This window comes from Lycium barbarum, chromosome 8 (assembly GCF_019175385.1).
Source record: "Lycium barbarum isolate Lr01 chromosome 8, ASM1917538v2, whole genome shotgun sequence".
Classification (NCBI taxonomy): Eukaryota; Viridiplantae; Streptophyta; class Magnoliopsida; order Solanales; family Solanaceae; genus Lycium; species Lycium barbarum.
In genome coordinates, this window is record NC_083344.1 from 64022875 (window position 1) to 64035442 (window position 12568).

The 12568-nt window shown below is 38.6% G+C and overlaps 1 protein-coding gene across 3 annotated transcripts; it reads right to left on the reverse strand.

Annotated features, from left to right (window-relative positions):
* Positions 1 to 8276: 8276 nt before the first annotated feature.
* LOC132606160 (uncharacterized) lies at positions 8277 to 12296 on the reverse strand. Of its 3 annotated transcripts, XR_009569624.1 has the most exons (5): positions 12105 to 12296; positions 11851 to 12018; positions 11475 to 11765; positions 11144 to 11391; positions 8284 to 8496 (listed from the first exon to the last, which is right to left on the reverse strand). XR_009569624.1 is itself a non-coding variant. In XM_060319529.1 (4 exons), the coding sequence occupies exons 1-3, from the start codon at positions 12172 to 12174 to the stop codon at positions 11476 to 11478; spliced, it is 522 nt and encodes a 173-aa protein (XP_060175512.1). In that variant the 5' UTR covers positions 12175 to 12296; the 3' UTR covers positions 8277 to 11391; position 11475. The 3 variants fall into 3 exon arrangements, 2 of the variants coding, with proteins under 2 accessions (XP_060175512.1, XP_060175511.1); XM_060319529.1 differs by having other exon boundaries at positions 8277 to 11391; positions 11475 to 11759; XM_060319528.1 differs by having other exon boundaries at positions 8277 to 11391.
* Between the last annotated feature and the right edge of the window lie 272 nt (positions 12297 to 12568).

Consider the following 12568-nt stretch of genomic DNA (forward strand, 5'->3'; position numbering starts at 1 on the left):
AAATGTCTGCATGTTCAGGTTTATATATATGTTTGCGCGCGTGCCGTATCTGTATCGGCCTACTTCTGTAATATCCGTTTGAAAAAAAAAATTTGTACGATACGAAATTCGGTCAGGTAGGTATGTACGCGTACCCAGCTAGGGTGCCAGTCGCGGCCCACGGGGTTGGGTCATGACAGAAGTGGTATCAGAGCGGTTAGTCCTCGGAATGTCTACAGGCCGTGTCTAGTAGAGTCTTGTTTATCGATGTGTTGTGCACCACATCTATAAACAAGAAGCTACAGGGCATCTAGGATGTTACCCTTCTTTGAATCTTAGATCATGCGATAGAGCCAGCTGTAGGATATGAATTCCTTTCGACTAACTTTTAATTTCAGCCAAAGGACGACATCGACAGAAGGCAATGGCTGATGATATTGGAGGTCGCACAGTACTCAGGTAAGCAATAATATGAAAGCTGTGTGTCGGAGAAGTTGTTTGATGTGTGGTAGAAATATAAAGTTGAAGATTGAACAGAAAAGTGAACAGGAAGGAGCCTCCGATGTTGTTCGAGTTGGGCATGTGAGGTAAGCCTCGACATCTGTATAATTTTATCTGTAATTGTTAGCCCCATGTGGCTACCAGACGACATGATATGACTTATATATATATGCGTATATGTGTTGGCCCTGTGAGGCATGGTTGGTATTTCTTGTGTACAGGTTTCGGATAGTAAGAAATACAGAGGAACCTCTGCCCAAATTTTTTTCCAGAGATATGGAAGTAAATATATATAAAGTAAGTACAAACAGGTTCCGCGATACTTGTCGGAATTTAGTTTTCTTCTGTCGGTGGTTGGAGAGCACCTTATGGTGATATTTTATCAGATTTCACCGACTATTTGGAGACGGAATTCGTGGGACGAAGACTTAAATCTGTGGCCTGTCTATAATTGTATGTATATGTGTATGAAAGTGAATATCGGAGATTCAGAAAGGCAATATGGTAATTGTGCAACTTAGCCGGGGGTGGGACCTGCTACAAAAATTTTCCGAAAATTTGCTAAGACCCCGATTTGCCCTAAAATTATGTGACAAAGGTCCTGCAGGGCAATTGACGAAATTATATCAGCCCTAACGCGTCAAAATGCATGAAAGTTTCGGGGTTAAGCGTGCTCAAGCCAGAGCAATTCTGGGATGGGTGACCCCCCTGGGAAGTAATGCAAAATTTTGCACAAGTGTAAGTATGATAGATATAAATGAAAATTTGGGGTAATCTAAAGGAAAAGAGAATGTGTGGAGTAATTAGTGCCCTTACAGGAGTCGCGCAGAATGAGGCGGACTAAATGGGCAAAAAGAAAAGGTGCAACACCGCTCGGCAAATTGAGCGGATTTCAATAACAGTCAGAGACGTTCGCCAGTAAGATACTAGTAAATATATCTGTATGTGTGTATGTGTGTGTGTATAATTTTCGTTTGGTGCCCATATGGATCAAGAGCCGAGTCCCGGCAACTAATGTTGTGATAGACGAAAGGTTTTACTAAACCGAATACATGAAACGACGCGGAGACGGGGATTCGAATGTCATCAAAGGATAGAAAAACCCCTATTCCATTATAACTCGGTCTGGTATGACGATGTCTGAAAAAGAAAATGAGTATGGATGGTAGGAAAGATGAAAGATAAGAAGTGTGAATAAGCGGAATCTTTGAAAAGGTCGATAAGCGACACGTAAGACGATTTGTATGATAACTTGGCGAACAAGTTTACAAATAAGGGAAATTTTCATAAAACACTGGAGCCTTAATAGGAGTGATCTGATTCTAATTCAAATCCTATCTGTTATACTTCTGCACCCCCGATTCTGATAAGGCTCTGCCTATTACGCCTCTGTACTTCTGAACTTGATTATGTTCCCGTCTGATAAATCTTTGTACATCTGATTCTGAATACGTTTCTGTTTGACACACCCCTATATGATTGACTCTGATTACGAATCTGTCTGACACGCCTCTGTGTGTCTGATTCTAGATATGAATCTGTCTGATACATCTCTGTACGTCTGATTTTGATCACGCGTCTGTCTGATACATCTCCGTATGTCTGATTCTGATTACGACTCTTTCTGATACAATTTTGTACGTCTGATTCTGATTTCGAATCTAGCTGATACCTCTTTGTACGTCTGACTCCGATCTCATGTTTGTCCGACATACTTCCGTACATCTGGCTTCGACTATGAATCTGTCCGATATGCTTTTGTGCGTCTGGCTCTAGTTATGAACCTGTTTGATGTAACGTGAAATTATGATAACGTTGTAAGGAACCGAGAAGTGTGACAAGAGGTGAAAGATGTTGATAGCAATCGTAACGTTGAAAGGAATTTTGAAAGAAAGGAAGGAACCTCCCCGAAGTGTCACGAGGCCCCCTAAGGTCAATCGAACATTCGAGGACGAATGTTCTAAAGGGGGGGAGAATGTTATATCCTGCATATTCGAACGTCGAATTATTTGTAAGCTGAGGTGGGGCCCACACATCAATATTTTTTTTGGGACATGTGAAAAGTTATATGAATCGTATATGTAAAGTTAAACACAACCCGTGAAAGGCCCTGGGGCCAAATCAAAGTGGAAGCCCTCCAAACGAATATTTTTAAGAAAACGTTTTCGGATGACCTGACTTGGAGGGGAAAAACACGGCATTATAAGTTTAGAATTTGGGAAAATGCCCGGAGATAAAAGTTGTAGATAATTGAAATAGCTTTCCAACGGTAGGTCGTGGGATCCCAGCCGACGTCGGTACAAGGAGATATGGACATTTTAAGGCGGAAAGGTCAAGCTGGGCAGTGAAATGGGCCCAACCCGATTCCAATCCGGGTCAGGCCCATTTCCTTATTATTTAAGGGAGTTTTCAGCCTCCTCCTCCACATTTCAGATCAGAAAAGATCCATAAAATTCCATTAGAGAGAGAGAGAGAAAACTTCAAGGCTAAGAAGGTCATTTTGATCAAAATCCGAGCTCCGAATCCCGAAGCTCATGAAGAGAAAAACGTTGTACGTTGCATTGCCTTCAATTTGAGATAAATATTGGTCTTGGGGGATGAAATTTTCGTGGTGGATCTTCTGATAAGGTATTTATAAAATTCCTTTTATGTTATTAAAGTGTTTATTTAGAGTTTTAACGAATTAGAACGGAGAAAACAACATTATAAACTCGTTTGTTGTTTTGTTGAAATTTATGGGTGAGGGGCTGTTTTAATTGAAATTGATGGATTGATTTGAATTAATATTTTGGTTGTTTTAATCATGGATTATGTGAGGAGAGTGAAGGAACTTAATGGTTATTAAGTTGTTGTAGGAAAACATACAACTTTGTTATGGTTTATGTAAAAATGGAAATGAAAGTATCAAGAGGAAAATTATGATTATTGTGGATGAATTTGGAAGATGGAAATGTATAATGAACTTGTATGTTGAAGGTTAGGAAAAATTGGAAAAGTAGTGGCTTAATGGAAAGTTTGAATGTTCGCATACCTTATGAATATTGGGTGAAAATGGTATGGATGCTTCCGATGTATGTTGTAATGAATTTGGTGGGTGATGAATATCAAAATAACAAGTTTGGTTCGGAAATGTAAGTTTGAAACGAAAGATGTGTCGTTATGCCGAAACGATGGCTAGTGATGCCATAGTGTGTGTTTTAATGTCTGTTGTTGTTTTTGCTGTTGTTCTGGGTTGTTGTGTAGTGAATTGAGCCGAGCTAAGTCTCGGGGATGTCTTATATACAGAGGAAATGCTGCCGAAATTTCGGTAGGCAAACATGTGTTAAGTTGGATTATTGAAAAGTTTGAAACTAACAAATGGTAAACTTGACCATTTCTAGATTTTGGACGAGGTTGGGATCGACGCCAAGCGAGCGTAAGGCACTATCGAGGTATGTGAAGCTTTATCCTTTGTTCCTAGGCATGTTCTGGATGTGATAGGCTCGGCCGCGAGCCTTAAGTACGACTCCGTTCTCCGGAATTCGAGACGGAAAACCGCTCCAATTCCTTCAATTCAATTGAAGCTATTTTCTTACAAATTGCCTTTAAAGTGAATTTTTGTACAAAACTCCCCTAAACGGAGTCGGAACACTTCCAAACGATTATGGATGACCTCATAAGGTCTATTAGCGATAATTTACATATGTTGCCTCGAGTTGGTCCGAGGCGGGCCCGCAAGGCCCGATATCTTCTGTAATACTTTAAATACTTCCGTTTTGTCCGATTTTCTCAGAAACCATCTGAACTATTATTTTGATTATGATACAACTATTTTTATGAAATTCTTATAAAATAACTTCTGAACATCTGAGAATCCGATTCTGATAATAATCTGTCGTGCCTTCCCAAGTAGGATATAGGCGCGTACTATGCATACTATCCGTATACTCTGATTTTGGCTCGCCGTTTGGCACCCTTTAGTCTGATTGAGTCTGTATGTATGTGGTTTCCCATGGATCTGTTCGTGGCTGTCTCAATGCATTCCTTCACTGCGTCCCGGGCCAGGTTCTGTTATCGTGCATATTTCTCTGCATTGTTCACCGCGTCCCTCGGCGTACGGGCCGGGATCTGTATGTCTGTATGATACTATGATTTGTGTATGGGGATGGCGGCCAGGATGGCATATGATCTGATCTGATTCTGTCTGTCCACCGCGTCCCGTACTAAGAGGGCCGGGTTCTGTTTACCGCGCCCCCAGACAGGGTCGGGATCTGTATGTCTGTATGCATGTGCCATCAGTATGTATATAAGCACATGCCTCTGTATGATTCTGTATGATTCAGTATGATTCTGCACTACTCTGCATGTATAATTCTGTCAGGTATACTTCTGTCTGTCCGTCTGAACTACGACTATGTCTGTATGTCCGTATGGATTCTGATTCTGTATGTACGTATGGATTCCGATTCTGTATGTCCGTATGGATTCTGATTCTGTCTGTCTGGACCATGATTATGTCCGTCTGTCGAGACTATGACTCTGTTTGTCCGGCTTATGAGCCAGTCTAGTATATTTATGCGCTTCCGGTCCAGATCATGATTACGTTTGATATATTTCTTCTTTACATACTCGGTACATTTTTGTACTGACCCCCGGTTCTTCGGGGGCTGCGTTACATGCCCGCAGGTACAGGCGCACTCGGTGACACGCCGCCAGTCTAGGGCACAGGTTCTGCTATCTTGAAGAGCTCCTTTTGATTCGGAGCATGTACTTTGGTATATATATCTTTTGTTTTCCGTATGTTCTGTATGTATGGAAGTTCTGGGTACGGCGGGGCCCTGTCCCGTCATATGATTATGTATGTCTACAGAGGCCTGTAGATAGATGTGTGGGTTACGGGTTTCGTCTGTATGTTAGCCTTATCGGCTTATCTGTAAATGTCTGCATGTTCAGGTATATATATATGTTTGCGCGCGTGCCGTATCTGTATCGGCCTACTTCTGTAATATCCGTTTGAAAAAAAAATCTGAACGATACGAAATTCGGTCAGGTAGGTATGTACGGGTACCCAGCTAGGGTGCCAGTCGCGGCCCACGGGGTTGGGTCATGACAGCACGGTCTTCTTTATTGGAGCATATTTGAGTTCAACAGTTTGATGACCTAAAGTTGAGTAAAATCCGTGATAAAGTGTTGAAAGGAAAGGCTCGAGAAGCAAGACTTGATGAAGAAGGGATTTTAAGGATCAAAGGACGAGTGTGTGTGCCTCGAACTAGAGACTTGACTAGATTGATTTTAGAGAAGGCCCACAGCTCGAGGTATTCTATGCACCCAGGAGCTATGAAGATGTATCGAGATTTGAAGAAACACTACTGGTCGTGTAGCATGAAGAGTGATATTATGAAGTTTATGTCTCGGTGCTTGAATTGTCAACAAGTGAAGTATGAACACCAAAAGCCTAATGGGATTTTTCATAGGATGCCCATTCTTGAGTGAAAATGGGAAAAGATTTCCATGGACTTTGTGGTAGGGTTGCCACGGACTTTGGGTAAGTTTGATTCCGTTTGGGTGATTGTCGATCATTTGACTAAGTCAGCTCATTTCATTCTTGTTCATACGACTTATACTACTGAGAAGCTGGCTAAGATCTACATTCGTGAGATTCTTCGTTTTCATGGAGTGCCCATTTCCATTCTTTCTGATAGAGGGACTCAGTTCACCTCTTACTTCTGGAAGAATTTGCAAAGAGAGTTGGGTACTCGGGTTGAGTTGACTGATGGTCAGTCTGAGCGTACTATCCAGGCTTCGGAAGACGTGTTGAGAGCATGCGTGATTGGGACCAATTCCTAGCATTGGCCATTGGGACCAATTCTTGGCATTGGCCGAGTTCTTTTACAATAACAGTTATCATTCGAGTATCGAGATGGCACCCTTTGAAGCCTTGTATGATAGGAGGTGCCGATCACCCATTGGATGGTTTGATTCCTTTGAGGTGAGGCCTTGGGGTACGAACTTGCTCAGAGATTCATTGGATAAAGTGAAGATTATTCAGGTGTGGCTTCTCACTGCTCAGAGTCGGCAAAAGAGTTATCTGGATCGGAGAGTTCGTGATTTAGTGTTTATGCTAGGTGATCGGGTTTGTCTTGAGGCTTCACCCATGAAGGGTGTGATGCGGTTTGGAAAAAAGGAAAGTTGAGTCCTCATTACATTTGTCCTTTTGAGATTATGCAGAGAGTTAGAGATGTTGCGTATGAGTTCGCACTACCTCCTGGTTTGTAATGACCTGTTTGGTCGTTATAGTACCATTGACCCTTTCACCCCTGTTGACCCTTTCCCAAGGTCATCGGACGAGTTCTAGTATGACTTTGTGAAGTTTGAGCCTTAAAGTGAGATATGTTTGACTCAAAGTTGACTTTTGGGTAAACGAAAGTTTTTAGAATTCTGTCAATTCCAAGAGGTCTGAATGACCATTTATAACATGGTAGTATGTTCGGCTTAGTTATCAATGTACTTGGGAGTGTTGTGGGACTTGGGTTAAAAACTTGGCATTAGGCCATTGGGGGTTGATTTGGTCAAATGGACCTCTGATGGAAATTCTGAGGCTGCGGATGAATTCGTAGCACATTTTTATGTATGTTTGTATATTTTTTATGTATCTGTGGGGCCTCGAGTAATAGTCATATTTCGGATTGGAAAGTATCAAAACCAAAAAAATTATGGTGTCTGGTGTCTGCTGTTGCGGCCCCAGACTCGCTGCAGTGGTCTAGCTATAGCCAGTGGAGAGACCGCTCTAGTGGTGGAAAGGAAATTCGAGGCATGCCGCCCCAGCAGATGGTTATCCGCTGTGGCGGTCATGATGCCGTCGTAGCGAGGTTTATTGATGATTGTGCGCATGCACCACAGTGGGCTTTGGAACGCCATGGCAAGTGTGCTGTAATAGGTGCCCATACCGCCGCTGCGCCATAGCAGACTTTGAGCCGCCGTGGCCGGTGTGCTTGTAGCGGGTGCCCATACCGCCGCAACGCATAACGGGTAGTTTTCTGATATTTCCTAAGTTAAAAACCCTTAAACCCTTGTTATTTCATTTCATCCTCTTCTAAGCATACTTGGGCTATTTTGAGAGATTTGGGACTGAATCTTCATAGAGGTAAGATCCTTGGTCTTAGAATTCATTACTTACCTTCATTAATCATTAATTCACGCTAGAAATCACTAGAATCAAAGAGGGAAAGATGGGTTTTATGAGAAATTCTTAAAATGGGTTTTGGATTTCCTAAATAGAAAATGTTGATGAGATTGGCTAGTATAGTCATAGGTTCTCATATATTTATCGTTGTTAAGCATATATCTTCCATTATTAGAGGTCAAATTGTGGATTGAAAACACTACAAGAAAAACGGCCTTTAAGGAAGGGAAATATGGTCCCTAAAAGTTAAAATCTTGTCCCAAATGACCAATTACGACGGGAAAAAACTGGTCGCCGCCCGTCGTAATAGCCTCCGCCGCTAAAGCACAACAACGATGTGTACAAAAATTTGGTCGTTGATTCTTTTTAGAGACGGGTAGAAAATCTGGTCGTTAAATGTTTTTAGAGACTATATATCTCATCCCTAATAGACAATTAATATCATGGAAAATATTTTTCTTCTTGGTCGTTAAACCTTTCTGCGACCAGATTTTACTAGTCCTAAATTGTCTTTTAGAGACGAGCAGCACTGGTCCCTATCTAAAATAATTATACTAATTTTAGCATCTGCATTTCTGGTCTCTTATTGACGAGAAAATTAATAGTATCAATACATATCAAATTGCTACAGAAATGTAGATATAAATATATATACATATAGAGAGTTATTAATTACAAAATGGTTAACATCCCATATTAGTTTCAATATTTGCTCAACACCTTAACAAAAAAGCTTTGTCAACATCCCGAGCTAGACTATGATATCATGTTTTGCATTACATTCCTAGCAAAATAATAATGAGCTTGTGCATCTTCTAAACTTGCATCTTGACTTGTAACTTAATCTTCAAAACCTGTAAGTACAAAATTTTGAAAATATGATGAATAACTATTAGTATAATAATATATGTAAAATTTACACTAGCAATAGTTAAATAGCTTACCCCAAAAGCGGTATAAATTTATTGGGTGCTATCCAGCAACATTAAAAAGCTAGGTTGTAGGAATATAAGAAAAAAATTAAGCCTTCCTTCCCAAATAATTAATGCAGTATGTAAGTTAGGCAAACTGAGATTTATTCAACCATAAATCACCAAACTCTGTAGAAATGCAAGGAAAAATACATCATATCATATGTGTATCATAAGGTAAACTAACTTACTCGCTTTTGTTGTATTCCATAAATGTGTTCATATACATGGTGGTTGAACTTTTAACTAACAGTACAAAGATTTCTGACTAATTTACAATAATACATCATTCACGTTAAGTCGTCAACAACTTAGTGAAGACTTTGTTGTGATGCATTAACCAATAACCCAAAATATATTATAAAGAACTACAACTAAAACAATAACTGTGACAAGCATAATGGACAAACATAAGGAACTTCCACGAAAGTTCATAGTTAAACTAGCAAACTCTGTACCTTATAGATTAAAAACAGACATATAATATGAGCTCGCTGGCATTCTTCATGTAATATATGTTCCCAACTAAAAAAATTCCATTCACTGTAGATGTTAATTCTTTTAATCTTCTACTAAAGCCTATTGTAAAACAAGGAGAATACCAAACCAAGTGAGACTATGAACTCTTGCACATCATTGAAAAATAAAAGTTTATCGAACTCCATTTCCTCCAACAAGAGCAGAATGGAAACACATAAGACAAGTTTCATTTCCTCTCTGCAACTAAGTTAACTATTGATAGACATATTCCATCATTTTTTTAGGCTAAAGGCGTCAAAAGTTAAACTGGAAACCCATAAAAAAGCAACAAGAGTTAACAACAATAAGGCTTTTTTCCATCTCGCAGAAAATTGCTCTTTTATCTAATGATAGGAATTTCTAAAAACATCTAATAAGGAAACCATATTGAAAGGAAAGAGATGAATGGCATACCATGCCATAATCTAATCATTCAATTACACAATACCAATAAGACTTAAAGACAACAGGAAATACCATTTGTGAAGTAGCAGTAGAGGAAGTACAACAAATTTTACTCACTGTATACATTGAATAAGAGGTACCTAATGAAAGAGGGGAGGCTAAAATTTTTCAAAGAAGCCTTCCACTGGACAATGTTCAATAAAAGAATCACCCAACGTACATTAAATTATCAACTTCAATAGGTAAAAAAAAAAAACCGGGTATATTGTTACTAACCTGGTCAGCCTACAAAAACAGTGGTCATTTAGTTGAAACGGTTGATGTCGTAGGCGGGACTTGTGATTGTTGAGCAGCGAAGAATTCTTTTATTTTCATAATTTCATTCATCTCTTTTTCTAAGGTAGACAAGCGATCATTTAAGGATTTTTTTTCCTCATTCAAGGATTGGTTTTCCTCTCGAGTTGAACGTAGTGCGGACAGTAATTCAGCCTTTGAAGAAGTTCCACCTTTCAAGACTTTTAAGCAAACACAAGGTGCTTAAACCACTTGAGACAACTAATAGTTACTCAGGCAAGTTAAGAACTTAGATAAAATACCACCTTGGATTTCTTGGGCAGCTTGGAAGGGCAAAAAATAGCAGAAGCTTTGAAGAACAAAACTCAGCTGTTTTTTTTTTTTTTTTTTTTTTTTGCTAAATCTAGATATGGAAGGGTATTTATTCACAATTATGAAGGAGAAAAAGAGGTCAACAAAACTGAGTTTTTTCCAAAGTCCACAAAAGAATATGTAACATAAAACAAAAAAAGACAATAAGCATTAACTTACGAGCTCCTGAAATAAGTTCTGAACTTTGTACAAGAAAATTCTATGAGCACAACAAAAGAATAAATGTCTAAAATAATCGAAGTATAGCTCTCCTTCTCTAAGTGAAAGTAATGGCTATTGTAACGAAAACTAATCACGAAAATCAGTAATATCTGCGGAAAATATACTTCCGATCAGTAAGTATACAAAAAGCTCACTGTTTAAAGCAAGAAGTTAGTACAACAAAGAAAATGAAACTTTTGTGCCAAGAAATAAGATCTGGAAACTACATAGCTAAAGGAATGCATAGTTGTGCACTGTAATTTGTATCCTATCGCCACAAGTGCGTAACAACCAACAACATCTGTCATTTTCATAATTAGTTTTTCTATATTTTTTTGGAGGCAGAAAAACTTGACGATAATGATATATAAAGCTACTTAACATTTTTTCTAAAGTTAATCATCAATAGGCTGTTTGGCTGGGATCTGGGAACTACATAGCTAAAGGAGTGCATAGTTTTGCATCAGAATATATATAACCAATTGCCACAAGTGTGTAACAACCAACAGCATTTGTCATTTTCATAATTAGTTTTTTTTTTTTTTTTTTTTGGAGCAGAAAAACTTGAGAATAATGATATATAAAGCTACTTAACATTTTTTCTAAAGTTAATCATCAATAGACTGTTTGGCTGGCAAAAAAACTATATGCTATTCATGAAGAGGGTGCTGGTGTGAGTAGAATGAATGCAAAAGAAAAGGTCCAAATGCACATTAATACTCTTGAATACATTTGTTACCTCAACAGCTGCCCACATGTGATTCAACTTTTCTTGATTAATATCATTCCAAGATGAAACCCCCAACGAACACATATTACAGTCACGAACTATTCTTCCCAAGTGCCTCGAAAACAGATTGCTATTTTTTCAACCGTTCGATTATTGTAAAAGGTTACTTTATGTTTTTTGTCCAACTTCAAGTGATGCAACTTATTTGCACTTGTTCCTCCCTCGAACTCTCTTTACCTTTCCAGGATAAGATGACCCTACAATGACATAATTTGGTAAAAACTATAGCAAAAAGAATCAGTTCTACAAATTAATAACTCATGAATTCAAAATATCATACCTTATTCAACTGTTTGGTAGTGTTGCATAACTTGATCAGTAGATGGAGGCAATGAAATATTGGTTTGAACATGCTCTTTCTCAAGAACCATTGGATTTTTATCCATTATTCGCATTCTTTGACTAGGAGACATGGTAGAATTCGATCTTGTGATTTTAGAAGGAGTTTGCATACGTTGATTAGCATAACGAGCATTCTCGTGGAATGATTCCATCTCATTTTCAGAAACTCCTAAAGAGGAGCACAAAGATCTAGGTGTTTGCTCTCGTCCCATCCCTATAGCACCTGGACCTAAGAAATCATATTAGTAAAAGCTTTGGCATTTAATTTCAGTTATATGTGAAATAAAAAATACAACAGATTTAGAAAAACTTACTTGTTTCAACTTTTTTGCATTGCTTAACTTGATCAGTAGATGTATACCCTTTGGAAAAACTATACCCTATCTCAAGAACCATGGAGTTTTTATGTATCATTCTCATTCCTTGACTAGCTGACATGGTAGCATTTTTAAGACCTTGTCCTCGTTCCTTCCCGATAGCACCTAGCGAAATGAAATCATGGTACTAACACTTAATCATTTAAAGTCAGTTTATGCAAATTAAAAACAGTAGATTTAAAAACTCTTACTTGTTTCAATTTCTTGGATGTATTGCTTAACTATATCACTAGATTGAGGAAATAAACTCTTGGTTGGCATATTCTATTTCTCAACCAAAGATCTAAGCCCTCCTCATCCTCGTCCCTTTCCTATAGCACCTGGCACGATGAATGCATATTTGGTAGTAGTCTTCACAGTTGACCCCCCCCCCCCCCCTTTTAGTCTTTAATGGTTTCATATTGAACCTGTAAAGAGACAAAAGTAAGAAAATACAATAAGAGAAAATGTGTGATAGTGTAGTAATAAAAAGAAATCATGCCATCAGAATGTAAATGGACTTAATCGAAACCTTTTTAGATGTAAAATAAAATTTTCAAAAGGAGTAACAACACTAGTCCCTGTTTGGCTTGCAAAATTTCAACACTGAAGACATAAAACCATTCATGAAATAATTAGCTTTTTCATACTGATATGCACTCTGTATGAAATATGT